General features: G+C 50.4%; 1 protein-coding gene across 1 annotated transcript in view; it reads right to left on the reverse strand.

The window, feature by feature from the left end:
- Window positions 1-520: 520 nt before the first annotated feature.
- LOC128950725 (E3 ubiquitin-protein ligase RNF213-like) overlaps window positions 521-18,571 on the reverse strand; it is a 43,214-nt gene continuing 25,163 nt past the window's right edge. The window contains 34 exon segments of the mRNA XM_054295647.1: window positions 521-674; window positions 1,225-1,403; window positions 1,511-1,600; window positions 1,857-2,054; window positions 2,341-2,418; window positions 2,502-2,703; window positions 2,818-2,998; window positions 3,319-3,402; window positions 3,960-4,092; window positions 4,294-4,545; window positions 4,834-4,928; window positions 5,666-5,846; window positions 6,705-6,864; window positions 7,199-7,293; window positions 7,605-7,639; window positions 8,203-8,284; window positions 8,902-9,144; window positions 9,392-9,496; window positions 9,747-9,875; window positions 10,166-10,356; window positions 10,965-11,175; window positions 11,582-11,696; window positions 12,455-12,557; window positions 12,653-12,819; window positions 13,161-13,340; window positions 13,584-13,684; window positions 13,790-13,910; window positions 14,629-14,810; window positions 15,166-15,369; window positions 15,676-15,830; window positions 16,223-16,362; window positions 16,661-16,837; window positions 17,273-17,408; window positions 17,717-17,864. Of these exon segments, the coding sequence (XP_054151622.1) occupies window positions 521-674; window positions 1,225-1,403; window positions 1,511-1,600; window positions 1,857-2,054; window positions 2,341-2,418; window positions 2,502-2,703; window positions 2,818-2,998; window positions 3,319-3,402; window positions 3,960-4,092; window positions 4,294-4,545; window positions 4,834-4,928; window positions 5,666-5,846; window positions 6,705-6,864; window positions 7,199-7,293; window positions 7,605-7,639; window positions 8,203-8,284; window positions 8,902-9,144; window positions 9,392-9,496; window positions 9,747-9,875; window positions 10,166-10,356; window positions 10,965-11,175; window positions 11,582-11,696; window positions 12,455-12,557; window positions 12,653-12,819; window positions 13,161-13,340; window positions 13,584-13,684; window positions 13,790-13,910; window positions 14,629-14,810; window positions 15,166-15,369; window positions 15,676-15,830; window positions 16,223-16,362; window positions 16,661-16,837; window positions 17,273-17,408; window positions 17,717-17,864 (5,007 nt within the window).

The raw sequence follows: 18,571 nt of genomic DNA on the forward strand, positions 1-18,571 counted from the left end.
TTAATCCTAACAGCGTTGTCATAGCTGAGCAAGGTGGGAAGAAGTTCGTTTCTTTTGATAATGGGGCAATAAATCCTCTTTTTTCTGAAACATTTAGGTGTCCTGTGGCTGCTATCTGGTGTGAGTACCTCATTCCTTTCTTTAAAAAAATATCACACATACATAGTTTCTATTTTAACATTATGCTATAACCTAAAACTATATTTGAGAAAATTATAACAGCATAACTTTCTAACATAACACATATAATATTCATCCTAATATTTGAAAAAAAGCCAATAATAAAATACGCATTTTTCATATTCATGTTCCTCCAGTGGCTCTGGAGCTGTGGTGATCCAAGCTTCATACCAAGTTGCTGGGTCTTTTTCACCCTCCTCTTCCTCCACGGCCACTCTTCACATCAGGTGTAAAAACAACAACCCCAAACCCAAAGAACAACCAACAAGGCCCAAACAAATGCCCAGAGTCCCAGAAGCCCTGACATGGGTGTTGTGGCATTCCCTGGCAGGGTTCTGTCCTAACTGTCCCTGTGCTCCCTCTTGAAGACAGCAGCTGCTTTCCAGGTACCAGCAGCATGAGACAGAAGAATCTCATCTGGGAATGTGTCTTCCAGCTCCGCAGCTAATTCAGAGTCTTTGGCATCAAGGTCAGGCAAGAGTGAGTCCTTCAGGCTGGAAGACAGAGCAGGATGGCATTAACAGCAGGGGTAGAGCAAACCTCAAGTGCCACAATATGAGTGCACTGCAGCACCCAAAATACTCCATACACAACTGAACAGGGGTGTGTGTGTGTAGTGAGAAGGGTTAACCAGCCAGGTGGAGGCACAGAGGCCAGCAAGAGGAGGCTGCAGGGCACAGCTGAGCTCTGGGGCTGAGCTGTGCCTGTGCAGAGCTGTGCTGGCCTTGAGCACCATGGAGATTTTTTTCCAGCCTTAATGAGTTTGTGATTCTGTTACTGTTTTATCCAAGTGCCTGCAGAAGTGCTGGTGTTTGTGCCCTGGACAGCAGCTCCTGGAGTGTTTCAGCAGTGTCTCCAAGAGAGCATGTGTGAGATGGAAGTGACACCTGCCAGAAATGGGTGTGGATATTCTAATGCTGCTGCCTGGGCAGTGTCCCCCAGGACATGCACGTGCCAAGGGAGCATTCCCGCTGTGTGCATGCTCAGAGGCAGAGAAGCGTCAGTTAGCAACAACTGTGGTGCCTTTGGGTGTGGAATTCCTACCTCCACATGGGATTGAATTCCTCCACAGCTTGAACACGTCTCAACTTCAGGATGATCATTTCATGGAGCTCCTGCAGGAAAGTTTCCAGGCTGGAGTGGACTAGGAAGGTGTGCAGAAGCTTGACAAGCTCTGGGGTGAGCTCTTCTTTGTAATCAGGACTGACATCTGCAAAAGGATCCTGAAAATGCAGCAAGGGGAGAAAAAACCCAAAGACACATTTGAACAGCTGCAGGTAGAGCAGGGCAGAGCAGAGGAGGGCACACAGAGGTGCTGGGGGTGCCATACCCTGCCAAGGCGCAGCAGCTGCTCAGATTTGTGGGCACACAGGAGCTGCCACAGGGCTATGCTGTGCCTGAGCTGACACCGTCCGAGGGCCTGGAAGAGAAGGACATCTGTGGATGTGAGGGATGTCCTTGGAGCCCGTCCCCAGCCTGCACTGCCCAAGAGAGCTCAGCACAGAGCTCATCCAGCCCCTTGGCCTGGGTGGAGCCCATCTGCCCTCAGTAAGCCAGTTTTTGATACCACAACAAGCAGTGGGAAAATGGGAGGGCTCTGTCACACAGGCTGGATTTAGCATCAACCAGGACAGATTTTACCCCACAAAAATCTGAGCTTTGCCCTCAGGACTCACCTGCAGCACATGAGGGTCTGTCTGATCCCCCATCTGCAGGACTTGCTCAATGTACTCAGTCAGCAGCATGTCAGCATTCTCACCAGCAATGGCCAGGAAGCCCAGGGTAATCTCAGTGAGGGACAGAGCATCACACACATCACTGTAGGACTGCAGCTCCCCACTGATCATGTTCATGACAGAACTGGGCAGAGCACTCTGAAAAACACAAAGTCACAGGTAATATTGTTTTAGAGCCACTCCTTTTCCTGTTCCAATTGCTCAAGTCAAGGAAGACAACAGAGCCCAAGATGTAGGAAACTGAAATGCTGAACTATCTCCCTTCTCTTTGTAAATCCTGACTGACAAGACCGGATTGCACGTACTCAAGGCATGCTGAGAAATCAGCAAGCAAGCCTTTGGATGGACAAGGCAAGGCACAGAAAACCCTTGCAAAAGCAGGGATTTCATGCTTGCTCTGCCTTCCTGCAGTGCAGAAACCCACCTGCTCCAGCTTGTTCCTGACATCACTGAACAGCTTCTCATTGTTCCGGTCATGTCTGTACACCAGGGTGGGGATTCCCTGTCAGGAGAGAAACCCACGGATGTGAAGCCTGGAATGCTGCTCCCAGTGCCCTCTTGGCTGCACAGCCCTGCCCCTCCTACCTCTAGCTTGATGAGTGGCTTCCCCTGCAGGAACTTGCTGATCACTTGCTGCTGGATCCTCTCCAGATCAAAGTCCTGCAAGGTCTCCCCTCCCTTCTCCATGCTGTACTGGCAGTTGGACAGGATCAGAGGAATCAGGTCCCTCTCCACCTCGTAACTGATCAGGTGCAGGTCGGCCACTTCTGAGGGGCTGACCAGGTACCTGCAGGGAGCAAAGGGCCTGTGTTCAGAGGGAGAGGCCTCTGTGGAGCAGGGAAAGCTGCCTGAGAGGGAGCAGGGGATGCAGCAGAGCCCAAGGAGCAGAGCAGCAGCACACCTGTCATCCTCCTTGGTGTCTCTGATGACAGAGTATACGAAGTCGTTGTGCAGCCCGATGAGGTAACTGGCAAGCGCCGTGGAGCACAGCCCCAGCCCCTGCCGCCGTGGCAGCAGCACCTCCAGCCTGCTGTCCAGGCTCAGCTTGGCATCACAGTAGCTTTTAGGCAGCTTGATTTCCCCTGAAATGCAGACAGCAGGGTTTGAGGAGGCCCAGAGCCAGCCCAGGCTGAGCCAGGGCAGGAGGAGGTCCTGAGCTGAGAAAAGCTGTGCACTCGGTGTTAGGGACAAGCACGAAAGGGAACAAGTTCAGGTGAGAAAGGAAACAAGTTCAGGTAAGAATACTACAATAGGGAAACAAATCCCTCCCCTTGTACCTACATTCTTAAAATTCAATGGCTAAGCCCAGCTTTGAGGATATGCCTCAGCATCAGTGATGGGAGGAACTTGAACTCAGAATAAGAAGCAGTGGAGGAGCAGGGCTGGGAAAGAAGCTTCTCACCATTGGTGTCCAGGGAGCTTCTTAGCTTGTTCCAGACAGACAGAAACACATTCACTCTCCTCTCCAACAGGACCCTCATCACATCTGAGAAACAATGGAAAGATAAATCCATGAAACACCTTTTCTGGGTGAAACTTTCCAATGCAGGCATCTTCAGAGCACACCACCGAAATCCAGGTACCTGCTCCAACTGCTCAAGAGACTAAACAGACACCAAACACCTTTCTAAAGGTATCAAATAGAGTCATCTGCTCAGTTTGTTGCTTTTCCATTATTGTCTGCTTCTGGGCCAGGCCACAAGGATGGATTGGTCCTTGGTCTGATTCTGCATGACCTTTAGGTACTTTCCCATAAGTACTTAAAAACATCACTAATTGCTCTTTAGGCAAGCCCTGCTCTAGGGCTGAGCTTAAAATGCCAAAAGAACCACTGCTGCACTGCACAGAGCTCCCATCCCTCATAAAAAATCTCCCGTACTCAATTCCCTTTAAAGTCATCTAGTAACTTTTCCAACCCTCTTCAAGTCTCCAGTTCATTCAGGCGGGAATTAAAAGGAAAAGGAGAGTTTTCCCCTTCACTTTCAACAAGACAATCCAGCATTTTCTGTTTCATTAATTACAATTTTGGCAGAGTCTTCTCACCTGAGTGGGGTTCCCTGAGGAATTCCCCGATGGAGCAGTCTTTGATCTCTGCTGTGTTCTGGAATTGCCTCACCAAATCTTTCTGCAGAGCCAGAATCTCTGGTAGGAATTTCACCAGCCTCAGCTCACTTTCCTGGAAGAGGAATGGGAACTTGAGGGTAAAGCTGTGCTTGGACAAACCAGTTTGGAATACTTTTATGGAATTACTTCTTAAATTTTTAAAAGACAACAATATCTTCCATGTTCATTCTCAAGATCATAGCAAGTACTGAGATAATCCAAATGTGGCTTAGTCCTGGGCAATCCCAGGCTCTCACCCCTGTAGCAGCCCCACCTTCTGCAGGAATTTCCAGAGGAGAGGGACGGTGTCCTTGGCATTCTTCTGCTGCACAATGTGGCCCAGGTTCTCCACTGAAACCCTCCTGCGGCAGCTCCACATCTTGGAATGGTGGATGTGGCTATCCTGTGGCAGCTGGGACAGGAATGCAGCTGGGTCCCCATACATTATTTTCACTATGGGGTTGGAAGAGATTCTCTCGTCCTCTTGTATCTGTCGGTTTAACTTCAGAAGTTTTTTATCCAAATCCTGCATTTAAAAAATAATAAGTTATTGGATATTGTGAAATACCTTCAAAAGAGCTAAGCCATTTCTGCTTTTCCAGCTATACAAATTCATCCCAGAACAACTCCAGTCTCAGGCTTCCATTTCCCCAGGTAGACTAAAGATGGCTAATCCTTAACCTGCAGCTGTGCCATGGATGGGTTGGCTTTAGGAACAGGCAGGTGAAAAGTGTAGCACAGATATTAAAACACATGAGATTTCCAGTGGATTTTGAACTGCTCAGCTACTGACTCTGTATAGCAGATTTCTCACCTTCAATTCAGGAACAATAATTGTGCTTGCAACAATTTCTTCCCATTTGTTTCTCTTGTCCTTGGTGGACAGAAACTCATCAAACCACACCATCCCTGCAACAGGAATATTTCACCTCTTATATCTGCAGTATTTCAGTGAAAAGAAAGCACAGATTCACAGGTGCTACAAGTTAACTGAGTATCTTGGTTCAGCTGGAGAATGGCACTCAAGCATCACACAGTGATCCAGGTTTCCAGGAGCTTCATGTGAATGATGGGGACATTTACACAACTCCTTCATAACTCCAAAAATATGGAACAGATGGTCCAAGCTCAGACCATGTCCCATGACAGAGTGAAGCTTGGAATACTGACTGGTGCTGTCCCACAGTCCAAATATGGGCTATTTACACATTAATGCCTCTGTGCCACAGTGACTCCAGAGCCCAGCATGAACCTTCATAACCCCACCATGAGCCATCCCTCTTCTCCCAAAGAACTTCTGGGAGTCACTGAGACAGCGATTCACAACAAACTGCTCTGCTGGGAAGCAGCCCTGCTCAGGAGCTGCAAGCTCTGCCCATCTGTCATGACATTTTTTTGTCAATAATTCATTTTCAGAGTTATCAACTGCACCAAACCTTGCAAACCTCACGTACTTGACTGAAAGAAGCAAAAAGACAAAAAATCTTCCCTCCCTACAGTAAGAAATAAGCTTCAAACTCTCTATTTTTCTCTTCAGCTCAGCTGCTGATGTTTAGGGGTGAAGGGGTTTATCAGCAAGGTGGCTGCATGGCCACAGCCCTTCAACCAGAGCCCCAGGTGTGACAGGGCAGGTGGCTTTTCTTAACACTGGCCTGGCTGCTGCTGGGGGGCCTGCATGAGGCTGCTGAGCACCAGGTGCAGGATGTTGGTAGTGTCATCCACACTCTTCCCCAAAATCCTGGTCAGCTGTGCCAAGTCCTCCTGAATGTGCTGCTGCAGGAAGCTCACCACGTCATCCACTGATGGCTTGATCATCCTTCCCAGAGACTAAAGACAGCAAAAGCAAGAGTTGAGCACAGCCAAAAACATCCAGGAAAGCACAAAGCACACAGAGCTCTGTCCTGCCAGGCACCCCGACCTGTGGGATTCCTGCCACCTGCACCTACGGGGATTCATAAAATTAGAGGGTTTTGAGAAAGTGGTTAATAAGGCAGGCCTCAGACAGCCGACTTGTGAACATTGCTAATACGGCGAAAAGTTTTCTAAGCAGTAGAGCAGACGTGAGAAATAGCACAGTAGACTTCTGTAATGTGTCCTTATAGATTGCAACAAGGTTATTTAATGTATATCTTTAGAAGGTTAGTGCGAATGAATCTGTGTGCTTTGTCTCTCATAAACGAGCCATTGTGTTAGAAAATAAGTCCCTATTGTGTTAACTACCATTACGAGTGTTTCATATGATTGGATAGAATTTTTTTCAATATGTTTTGCTCTATGTGTGATTGGCTGAAATCTAGGCTGAGATGGCTTTATGCTACGCTGTAATGTGACATCTCCTTGGCATTCCATTTGGATCAGAGAGCTGTTAACATCCTGTTTCCATTGTCCTGAGACTGATGTGCTAAATAAATAGCTCACAACACTGATTCAGATTGCCCCGTCTCCGTTCGTGTCTGTATATAGCTTACCGCGGCATGCAACCATCAAGGCAGTGCTGGGTGGATGTGCCTGCATGGAAGTGCAGGAATTAACCAAAATCCCCCCTGGGCAAGGAGGGAGGGAATTTGGGTCTATGCATCCTGACAGACTGCCCTGGTAACTTGGCAGTATGATGAAAAGGACCAGCAGCATACAAAGGTTCCCCTGTATTTTGTGTGACCAATTGGAAGCATTTCTGGAAGATACCTGAGGGTCTCTGGAGGCTCCCAGCAGCATGGACAGGTGGGTGAGCGAACGAAGCAGCACAAAGACCACGGGGGACACACCCCTGTCAGACATTCCCAGTGTCCTTCTGTGTTCAACATCTCCAAGGATGTGGCCAGTTTGAGTTCTGTCTGGACGTTCGCTGTAGGAAAGCGCATATATGATTTTTTTTTTACCTAGACAAAAACCACACAAGACATCTCTGATACCCAGCAATGCCTTTTGACCCGTAATGTCTTTGAATGCCACAAAAGCTGCCAATTCAAAGAGCCACAAGGGAGTGAAGGCTTCCAGTGAGTTTTGTGCACAGAAAAGCAAATTTCTTTGGTTTTGCTGCCTGATTACTCTTGCTTGGACATCTCTCCATTACACCTTCCAGAGAGCAGCATGAAGTGGTTGGTACCTCTGGCCTTTGAGGGCACCACAGGCAAGTCCTACATCATTTAGCCCTGCAAAGGCATTGCAGCAAAGCCCACCTGGAACGATGGAAGCCCTTCACGGGTACGTGGTTTCTGCCTCCAATGATGACGTGGCATTCGGGACAGCGGCTCTTTTCCACGGGGCGCCCACACTGAGAAAAGCAACAGGGGAACACTGAATTCCAGAGAAACAGCTTCTCCAGCAGAGAAAGGGAATGAAACAAAAATCCAACCTCTAAGTGGTTAATTCAAATCCTGCTACAAACTGGGCCTCTGCTTGATGATCTATGGTATAAATGCTAGGGGTATAATAAATTTTACATTACAATGACAAAATGATCAATAATACTGAGTTTAGAAGTGGAACTCTGTGCAGCAGAACATTAAAACCAGCAAACAAAATAAAACAGTTTGTTGTTGAAAACTTTGTCTGCTTAAATACCCACCAGTCCCAAATTCTTACCTCTCCCACAGTGCAGGGGTGGCCATTGGGACATTCTGTGAGGAGAGAAACAAACAGGACAGTATTCTAAGACAGATTTATACAGCCCTTGTTATTCCCTTTCCTAGGAACCATCATCCTGGAGCAGGAAATATGCTTCAAGATCTAATCAAAGGCCCTGACTACCCCAAAGCCCAAAGGACTCACAGGCCCATGCAGGAAGCCAAGGCATTTTTCAGTGTTGCTTCTTGAGCAACAAGGAATCAAAGCTGGACAGATTCTACTGCTGAGGGCAGGAATGCTCTCACCCCCCCCCATTCCCTGCTGCAGGAAGGTCCAGCTGTGGGAAGCAGAGACAAAGCTGGCCAGTAAGGTGGCAGAATTCTCCTCTCGCACCCTGTTTGTGTTGCCTTTGTGCCCCTTCATGCTCTGTGGACAGCTGCAGGCTGAAGACTAAACAGCACTGGATGTCCTTTGGTGCATCACCCACACAAACTGTCTACAAATCTGGATTTACCACAGATAACTCACACTGAGGAGTGGGTTTGTCCTCACATTTGGAACAGTTTCACTCTCCAAACTCAAGGAATTCCTTCCCCAGCCAGCCAGCAGCACTCACCATACCAGTGTAGATAATGCGTTGCCTCCCAGGTCCTTGCCTGAGCCATGATGTCCTCAGGCATCGTGGGCAGAAAGGAGCACTGAGGAGGGAAAAGGGAAAGCAGTCACAAAGGGATCTGGGAATCAGCTCTGTCCTGTAGCAGTCACTCACTGATTCTCTGTTCACACTGGGGAACAAGAGACATCTGAGAGCAGAGGTCAAGCAGGTGACGCAGATGCAGATTCTCAAATTCACCTTTGAAAATCCACTCTTAGAACTCTCAGTAGTGTTAAGATTTGCATGTGCACTCTCCAGACATCCTGCAATGCATTGCTGATGCACCCTGGTGCATACCAGCATGTTCCCTTACACCTTGGGTAGCCAGGGATAGCAGAGCAGCAGCTCTCTCCCCCTGACTGAGGAGCCAGAGGTCTCTGAGCGAGCAGGTCAGCACAGTAGGAGCTGCCAGCTGCTCTCAGCCTTGCTCATCCAAATATCAGCAAAGGTATTTGCTTCATCCTGCTCAGAATGGAGAGGTGCCTTGAAAGGCCAGAGCTTGGTGTTGTGCTAATTAACCCCAACAGCACTGAAATAATTCCCCCCAGTGTTTCACAGCTCAACCATTGAGTTGGAGCACTGCTGTTGAGAAAGAGGATCCAGCAGACAGAGGCAAGAACCAAGGATGAGCTGAAGTGCACGTGAGCTCTGTGCCCTCACCTGCATGGTGTCTGGCTGGAAGGCCAGGTTCCTGAGGGGCTGCAGAACAAGGCTGTGCCCGCAGAGCAGCACAGCAGCCATGTGCACAGCCATCTCCACCAGGGTTCCCTGCTGGCTGTGGCCCTGTGGCTCCACGACCAGCCCAGGCAGGGTGTTCTTCACCAGGGCATCTGCAAGGAGCTGCAGCTCAGGGGAATTCAGCACATGGGAGCACTGGATGAATTTAGTCATCGCCTCTGTTTGCTGAAAGCAGAGATTGGAAAGAGCTAAAGCCATCAGGATACTGCCCCCACCCAAACAAAGAGCACTGGCAGCTGCTTGCCACACTGGGTTACCCTGCTCTCCCAGAAATCTCCACAGCCTGCTCAGCTCTGGGGCATCACCCTGGCTGGGGCACAGGAACCAAAGCTCCTCCACCACTGATTCAGATCCCCTTCCCCCTTACCCACAAAACAGGTTTGCCACAAGCTGCCAAAGGGGGGTGTCCTACCTGCTGCTTGGGATGAAGGCTTGGATTTCCGTACAGAGCAGTGACCTCTCGGAAGATGGCCAGGAGCAGGTGGGCAGATTTCAGAGCTGGGGGGCTGCTGGAGGCCTGGGAAGAACCAAGGATGTGGCTGGGAACAGGCCAGAGCTGCCCCAGCTACGGTGATGGGATGTGCAGGTGGGAAAGTAAAGAAAACGTGCTTGAGCACAAGCCCCAGTGACCGCCCAGCAGAGGCCCCCAGGTGCTGGGAACAGACACTGCCCAGAGGGACACAGCAGAGCTGGGGCCATGCAAACCCAGCAGGGGTCTGCAGGGAGGACTGGGCCCAGCAGGGGTCTGAGGGAGCACTGGGCTGTACCTCCTGGGCCTCGAGCAGCCTCTGGGCCGTGCCCTCCATCATGGCTCGTCCCACGGCGTCGCGCAGGGCCCGGTACCGCTCCCCATACACCAGGTACCGGTCCATGTGGTTGGACTGGCTGTGCCGGACCTGCCAAGGGAACAGCCATGCACAGCACTGGGGACAACCACCCAGCTGTAGGTGGCAGAATCTCCTCTTCCTCCCAAGCACTGGGGCATTTCAGGCTCCCCAGAGCAGCAGCCACAGGCATGGTGCTGCCAAGAGAGACTCCATTCACCCAAGAGCCAGGACAAGCCACCTCCCAACCACTGCCACTCTGGCCTGACCCCAAGAGACACACAACTGTAGGAACACCCCAAAACAGCACAAAGAGGCAAAGAGGAGACCAGAACCATCACCAGGAGATGCCTCTTGTCTACCTGCTGCAGAATTTCTGCTGGGAACACCCAACTGAACCGTGGCTCTGTGACCAACTTCTGAGCAAATTCCATCCCGTGCTGGCTGGCAATCTTCCTGACCAGGTACACACAGTGCCAGTCGTTCCTGGCAAGGCTGCAGAATTCCTTCACATTCTTCAGGTAACGCTGCTTCTCCTTCATCTGCTCCGGCTCTGGAGGGCAAAAAAGAGGTTAAAGCAAAGAGGCAAAAGTACATCCCATCCTGTAAAACTTTTCTGTCTGCCCCAGCTATAGCACCAAGTCCCTTTCTTAGTACTGTGTTATTACACAGAAGAACTTCAGAGCCTTCCCTTCCTCGGGTGTTGTCGGGAGCATATCCTCAGCCAGATTTCAGACAATGATTCCTTTCTTTGACAGGGAAGGTATAAACTCATCAATATAATAAACTCTCAATTCCTTCAAGTTGTGCAGAGTTCTCATTCATACAAAACAATAACCCTTACAGCAGTCCTGGGTCTCAAGCAGCATTTATGCTTTAAAGTTCAATTTAGTGGGCTCTAAATAAATCTCATTGTTAGCATCAGGAGGATAAAATAAATCCCCTTCCACAGGTGTTAACTGCCATGTAACTACACTGGGGTCACCATCACAGCCTTTCTACCAGTTCTAACGCAAGGTACAGGGGACAGACACCGACTGACACCCCCAAGGAAAAAAGAAGTTGCTGCTCTCCTTCTTGGCCATGCACCAAAACAGGTCCTAGCAGAGCACAGCCCACCTTCCCTGCATGCAGCATTTCCAGCAGAGCAATCAGACTCACCTGTGTGCTGCTGCAGGTCAAAGATGAGCTCTGCAGCCCTACTCAGGCACAGGCGCACCTCAGCCACGGCCTGCAGGTATTCCACAGAGGCTTCCTGGGGACCCTCGCTGCTACTGGCTGGCAGGTAGTTCTCTGGAAAGGTTCTGTCCTCAGGCAGACTGTTTCCATGCCCACATCCCAGGCTGTCCTCTAGCTTCTCACACATGGAATCCTAGAGAGAGGCCAGAACACTGGTGAGTGGGAGAGCCACCCCACTCAGCCACCCTTGTGTCCCCAGGGCACCCAGCCTGCCACGAGCACAGCAAACCATCCCTGAGCTTCCAAACCATTCCTGACCCTCCAGCCCACCCTGGCACGAGCACAGCAAACCATCCCTGCACCCTTCCAAACCACTGACATTGCCCCCTCATTCTAAACCTCTGCCATGTCACCAAACACTATTTTTAGGATGTGCCCCAGCTGTCCTACACTTCCCAAGCTTGGAGCTGAGGTAGAGCCAGGAGCAGGCTGTGAATAACACACATTCCATGTTCCAGGATGCCAAACTCTACCTGTCTGTCCCTTTACAAGAACACGAATGGTGATTTTAACTACAAAGTCACTTGCCCAGCTCTTACCTCCAAGCAGTTGACAAAAAGCAAGTAGAGCTCTTTTTTATCATTTTTCTCTAGGAGCTCATTGTGCTCCACCTGGGATAGGTAACGCTGCACATCATCTTTCACTTCATTGAAGCTACAGAAGGGAGAGAGCGAGAGAGAGAGAGAGGGAGGGAGGGAGAGAGAGAGAGAGAGAGAGAGAGAGAGAGAGAAGAGAGAGGGTGAGAGAGGGGGAGAGAGAGAGAGAGAGAAAGAGAGAGAGAGAGAGAGAGAGAGAAAGAGAGAAAGAGAGAGAGAGAGAGAGACCCCCAGACACAGCTGCCACGCTGACAGGACTGCCTCAGCTCTAAATCACAGCAGAGCTCTCAGAGCTGGCTGTGTGACAGGTGGGGTCACTCTGGATCCATCTGCAAGATGGAGAAGCCCTTGTAATTTTTTGCAGGTGACATTTGGGAATGAGCCAGGCATCTGGTTCAGGAGGTGGTCACACCTGAGAAGGGGCTTTAGTGCCCTGCCTGCAAAGGGAGACTGGGAGGGCTGTGGGAATGGGGAGGTCTGTGGAGCAGACATGAGATCAGTTTAAATCCTGATTAAATCTCCATGAATGAGGAGTTTTGCTTTGCTGACCTTGATCAGAGGAACTACTCAGCCACCCTGCAGAACCCAGGCATCCACCCTCAGCGCAGGGTTAGTGAGGGACAGCCGGGTAAACCTTGCACAGGCTGCTCACACTGCACCACAAGCCCCGTGCAAGCCAGCCAAGCTGCAAGACTAATACAAAGGGATTCAGAGTCAATGAAACTCAGGGAGGTGAGGAGAACAATAGGATAGGTTTGATGAGGAACAGAGCTGAACCTGGCCCTGGCCTAAGCTCCCTCAGCTGAATGTGCTCACCTGTACTTCAGGAGCAGCTTCAGCATCACAGAGCGGATGATGGGAGTTTCATCCACCTCTTCATGAAAAGGGGACAGGAATTTTGTGTAGACAGCAGGGTGATCTGTGGAGACAAGAGAAGGACAGGTTTGGCAGTTGAGAGAAGGTGGTGACAGATCCAGCTCTATAAGACTGAGTGTCAGGGTGAAGGGAGCTCACTTGGTTCTTTCAAGACTGTTTTTCTCTCAACAAACAGCAGATTCAGGAGGCTCTGGATCACCTCTGGCTCAGGGGGCTTGTTGTCCTTGAAGCACATGGTGGTGACCATGTCAATGAAGAAATTATTGCACCTCTGCCGGAACAGGGCTTTCTTTGCTATGGCAGCTCTGGGAAGGGCAAAAGCAAACACAGAACCTCTTAAACCACAGAGGAATTGAGCACACACAAGCAAAAATCACCCAAGGGAGATACTTTTCAACCTTCCCAAGGAGATGATCCTTGAGGTCCCTTCCAACCCAAACCATTCTGTGATTTGCATGTTTTTACAGAGGCCAAGGCAGCTTTCCCCTTTTTTCAAACAACAGAGCAGACAGGACTTGTTCAGGTCCAGAGGGATGAAGCAGAGTTCACCCTGCATTCTGCTTGTGTTGACTACCTCAGAGTTGAGAATTTCCTCACAAAGCCTTCTCACCCAACACTCCCACCTTGGAGAAGGTAGCTGGAGTACCTGAGCTCCTCAGAGACAGTTAACTCCAAATCCTCCACAACAGCCCTGCAGCAGGGACAGTACATCTGTGCTGGCACCAGCGACTGGCTGATGCACTTGTGGCAGCACACGTGGTTGCAGGGCAGGCAGACGGGCTCCTTTGGCTCTCCCTGGCAGATGGGACACAGCTCCAGACCATGCCTGGAATCCAGAAACAGCAATGAGTACAGCTGCTTCTGTGCTGCCTCCCCAAAAGCCTTGAACAAGATGTTCAGCTGCAGCTGGACCAAGAACTGGCTCACTGCTCAGCTCAGGGTGCAGAACCAAGCAAGGTCATTGCCCTTCCCTTGGCTTTCACTGCACCCCATGCAGCACTGCCAAAAGTGTGCTGGCAACACAGGCAATGTCCCTGCTGGCCCCTGCAGCCTGGCCCAGTGTCAGTACCTGTAGAGCCTGCTGCTGACCTCATCCTTGCATTCACGCAGCACTCTCAGCACCGCAGAAAAGGTTGGATCAGACTTGATGTCTGAATCGTGCTGGAAACACTGCAGAGGGAAAGGACAAGGTCCAGTGACTCAGCTGCAACACCTGAGATGAGAATTCCCATGGTCAGCTCAAGAGGGAAGAGGTGAAATGGCAGCTTTGCTCACCTCGGCAAGAAGTAAAGTATATTTTCTCACTAAATCCTTGAATTCTGGCATGACGGTGTGGATGCCCAACAGGACATGTTCCACGAAGAGTGCCATGGCAAACACACGGCTCCAGCAGGCCCTGGTGGGGACAGCAGGCTGGCACCACAGCAGGAATGGCAACCAGGGCAGCCAGGGGCTCACTGCTGCTCCTGCTCCCCTCCACAGCACTCCTGCACTTCTCACTTGCTTTGCCCTTTGGCTTTCCAGAGGGGTTTTTGTCAAGGACAGAACATTCCAGCACTTCACCCAGGGGGCTCAAGGGCCTGGCCTGGAGGCAGCACTGCAGCAGGACCAGCAGCACTGGACATACTTTCTCACACCTCTAACTTCAATCTCAAAATAATTTTAAAATACCAATCACAATTAGCTGCACTTCCTTCACTTCAAATTAACTAAACAACTAAACTACCCCAGTCTGTGAGAAACTGGGGTAGCGCTCTGGGCTTTCTTCCAAAACACACGAGGCAGTGAAATTCCCCATCTCTTGAGTCCTTACGCGCAGAGAACGAAGTGGGGAGACACTGCTGGTTAACAGGAAGCTGAGGAGAGTTTTAAATAACCCCTGAACCCAGATAGAATGCACCAGATGATATTGCCAGATTTAGAGAGAGAATGTGCAAGGAGATGAGGGAACAAAAATGTGGTTCTTGCTGCTTGGTATGTGTTTGAGCCCAGCAGGAACGTGGAAAGGTTTGCAAAGCCTGAGAAAAGCAGCACCAGAACAGCTTCAGCCTGCTCCAATGCCCCAGAGAACCTCCAGGCAAAGACTAGGGCTGTGAGAAGAGTTTGGTACCTACCTGAGCTTCCTCAGCAGCTGATGGCAGTGGCTGCCCCTACGCTGGGCATCCTCCTCTTTGCACAGGAATTCAATGGGCATATGGAGGGTCTTCACTCTCTGCAGCCAGAGCTCAGGGGAGGCTGTCTGCACCAGCTTCTCCAGCTCCTCAGCACACACCATGGCAGCCAGCATGTCCAGAACCTGCACACACACAGGGACAGGGGTAACAACAGCTGCATTTCAGAATTATTTATGGACATAGGGCTCTCAGTCTGGTTTGCTACACCACATGTTCTACTGAATGATGTCCTACTTGATTACTTTAAGCTCTGCAATTCTCATGTTTGTGGCTTGGCTTGTTAGCATGTTCAATAACTAATGCAAAAGCAGGGCAAACTATTTTAAAACCTTCTTGTAGCAATAAGAACCCAGCAGATCATTCCCAAATCTGAGGAACCCCAGCCTGTGCTTTCCCCTCTGCTGTGGCTGAAATCCAAAGGAGACTGAAGAGCAGAGCAGACAGAGCTCCCTGCCAGGGTTTAGGAAATGACTCTACCATCTCAGAGCATGGAATTCTCTGGGTCAGGAGGTAGCCAGTCACAGAGGGGTACACAGCCAGGATCCTGGAGAAGTTCTGCAGGCGGCTCTTGAACTGGTTGTGTGCCAGGTGGGCCCAGGGCAGGGAGGGCACCAGCTCCTTTGTCCAGGAGGACTCTGCCATCCACTCCTTAACACAAGACAGGAACGCCACATGCAGACACTGCAGGGGTGGGACACAGAAAACCAAAGGTGAGAAAGTACTGTTATAATTCATTTTGTACTGGAAAGCCTGGCAAAAATCTCTGAAAGATGAGAATCACTTCCCTACAAAGACAGTCTTAAATGTCAATTTATACAGGTGCTGCCTTTCTGAGTGACCCCAGTGTCTAGTGTTCTCCTCTGAGGTTCCCTTGCTGTTGGGCAACTGTCTCAGAGGGGCATTTTCCCCAAGGCACAACTGATTCAGAGGGACACATTCAGAGGCATCACACTCTTGTCCCCATCCAAAGGGTTTCCAGCCCCTGACCTGCAGCTGCTCCTGGGAGGACACACTGATGGTCAAGACAATAAAGTCTCTGATGTAGCACTCGAAGAGCAACTGCCTTTCTTCCCCAGTCAGAGCAGAGATGAATTTTCCCAGGGCAGTCTTCTGGAAATACTCCACAAACTTCTCAGCATGGCCTGGAAAATGAGGATGCAGAGAAAAGCTAGATATTAGGAGGAAGCTGGCTTTGACACAGCATCTATCCTAAACACACTGACACCTCAATAATCACTGATGCATCCAGGGCACTGAGGAGGCCAGGCCTTGTCAGTGCAGCACTGTGTCATATTTCTGGAATCTCACCTTGTCATTAACTCTTGGCTGCTCCACAGCACTTTGAATGCAAGGGCACAGAACAGGTGAGAAAGATGAATGGTAAGAAGCACAAAGAAAAGCTGCCTGCACAGAACTCTGCTGGCTCACAGGAGCACAGAGGGACTGAAGGTGACTCCAGTGACAGGAGGGGCACAGCAGTGACAAACCAGAGCTCAAAGGGCAGTGGATGGAGATACTGAAGCCAGGCTCTCACCTTCAGTGTTTTGGATGTACTGAGTCTCCAACCACATCTCTTCCAGGTACTCTTTTATCCTCCAGCTAAAGGGCATCTCATTCCCAGCATCAGCAGATACCATCATGTTGTTCTGCACCACGATTATCTCTGGCTGAGGGCTGGGGGGTTAAAAGGTCATTAAGGCACAGGGCTTTTGTCTGGGAAGCACAGTGCAGACAACAGAGGCAGAGGCTGCAGAGAGAAACTGAGCCCTAGGAGGGAGGGGGAGAGAGAAGGGGAGGAAACTGCAGGACTCTGAGAAGAACAGGCTGAACTGTGAGCAGTGCCTGGCTGCCCTTGTGGAGCAGCCAGCAAACAACATCCCTCTGCCTCGGGGGGTTAGAGCCAGTGCTGGGCTGCTCCCAGCCCAGCCCAGCCCTGCCCTGCCCAGCCCTCCTGCTGCTCCCCTGGGCTCACCTGTTCCACCCCACACTCAGGAATTTGGTGTCATTGAAGATGAACATCCACAGGTTTGTCACCCAGTTTGCTCCTGCCCTGGCCAGCAGCTCCAGATTGCCATTCCTGTCTATGACAGCGATCAGGAGAGCCAGGAAGGGAGTGACCACCTTCTGCACTCGCTTCCACAGGGCATGCCTTTGGGGAGAGAAAGATGGAGAAACCCAGAGGGAATGTGAGCAATGACATCAGCAAAACAGGAGGTGCCTGCCCTAAGTAACTAATTCTTTCACATGTGAGTATTCTGACATGTGACAGAATCCTAATGCTGCCTTTATGGGAAAGAATACTACCAACAAAAAAACCCCTGCACTTCTCTCACTCCTGGCTCACCTGTAATCCCACTGTTCCACTCAAGGACTTGTGCATCCCTGTCCCAGTACAGCCCCTTCAGCTCTAACTCACCCTTCCCCAGGAGAGGCTAAAATTGCCTTCAGAGAGTTTCTAGCACAGACTGGAGACTGACACTGCAAACGTTGAGATTACACAAAGCTGCTGTCTCTGCTGCACAGGTGCCACTTGCAGACCCTTTCTGGGAGGTTGCAGGTGACAAGGCAGTGCTGCTGTCCTCACCTGAAGGTACCTGCCTCCTGCAGAGCACTGAGGTTGGAAGCCTCCCGAAACACCCAGTTTTCTGGGTGAAGGGAATTTTCTTCTTGCTTCTTCAACAGGCTGGAGAGACGAGCCTTGGTTATCTTCAGGAAAGAGGCTACAAAACAACAGGGAACTTGTGTTTTCTGTTCTATTAGCTTGGACCCAAATATCCCACCAAGCACAGCATTTGACAGTTGTTCCTATCATTGGCCAAGTGGGGAAAAAACCAGCCAGCACAGCGAGAGAAAAAGCCACCACTTAAACAGCAGAAAAGCCCTACACCCACCAACACACTGCAGCATGGACACACATTCTTGGGAAAGCCCCCTTGCCTGCACCACAGCAAGGACCTCTGCATCCCCAGTGAGCTGACTGACTGTTTTGGTGGTCTCCAGATGTCCAGGGACTCCCTGCAGCACACACCTTTCAGCTCATCCTCTTTGGAGAAAAGGCCAAGCAGAATCTCAATTCTCCTCCTGCTCCGGCTCAGGTCCTCGTTCTGGTCCCGCAGCATGCCCACAGCACTCTGCACACAGGTCCTCAGCAGCACCGTGGTGTCCAGGATCTCACCCTGCCCAGGAAAACAAGGTCATTCCCCTGGAGTGACCCTCCTGCCCCCAGCACATTCCCTTGGAAGGTGTCCAGGGCTCCCTCAAATGGCCTGCTGCCTGGCATCCCTGCTCCCAGCTTCCCTCAGCTCAGGCTGCAATTCTCAGCTCTTTTGCTGTCAAGAACATGATGCAGCTTCTGTGGCCCTTTCAAACTGGCCTGTGAGACAGCATTTGTGCTGAGTTGAGATTCCTGCAGGGGAAAGATTCAGCAGTTTGAGGAAAGAAATGGAAATAATCAATATGACCAGGGAAAATCTGCCCTTCCTGGGAAATGCTCCATGTCCCTGGTGCTGGGCATGTCCAGCTGAGGCTGCCAGGGGCACACGAGGCAGTGTGAATGTGGCTGCAGCACAGCCTAGTCCTAAGCCAGCTCCAGCTCCACCTCAGAGCACACAGCTGGAGTGAGGCTCAGGACCACAGCTCTCCCCACTGCAGGGCAAGAAAAGCAACAGAAATTCTCAGAGCTGACTTTTAAAAATCAGAAGAATCAAATGACTAAAGAATTACAGAGTCCTTAGAATGGTTTATTTCTTTAGTGATGCTGATTTTGACTGGGTAGTGGGGACGAGGAACTTGTACCTGAACAGTAACATTCATGATGCAAATACTGCTGATTGGTTTCAGGTGAAGGGGAACACAAAAGGTGGGTTACAACCATGGATGTCAG

This window comes from Melozone crissalis, unplaced genomic scaffold (genome assembly GCF_028551555.1).
Source record: "Melozone crissalis strain CALT ecotype California unplaced genomic scaffold, PUWL_Pcris_2 ptg000006l_1, whole genome shotgun sequence".
Classification (NCBI taxonomy): domain Eukaryota; kingdom Metazoa; phylum Chordata; class Aves; order Passeriformes; family Passerellidae; genus Melozone; species Melozone crissalis.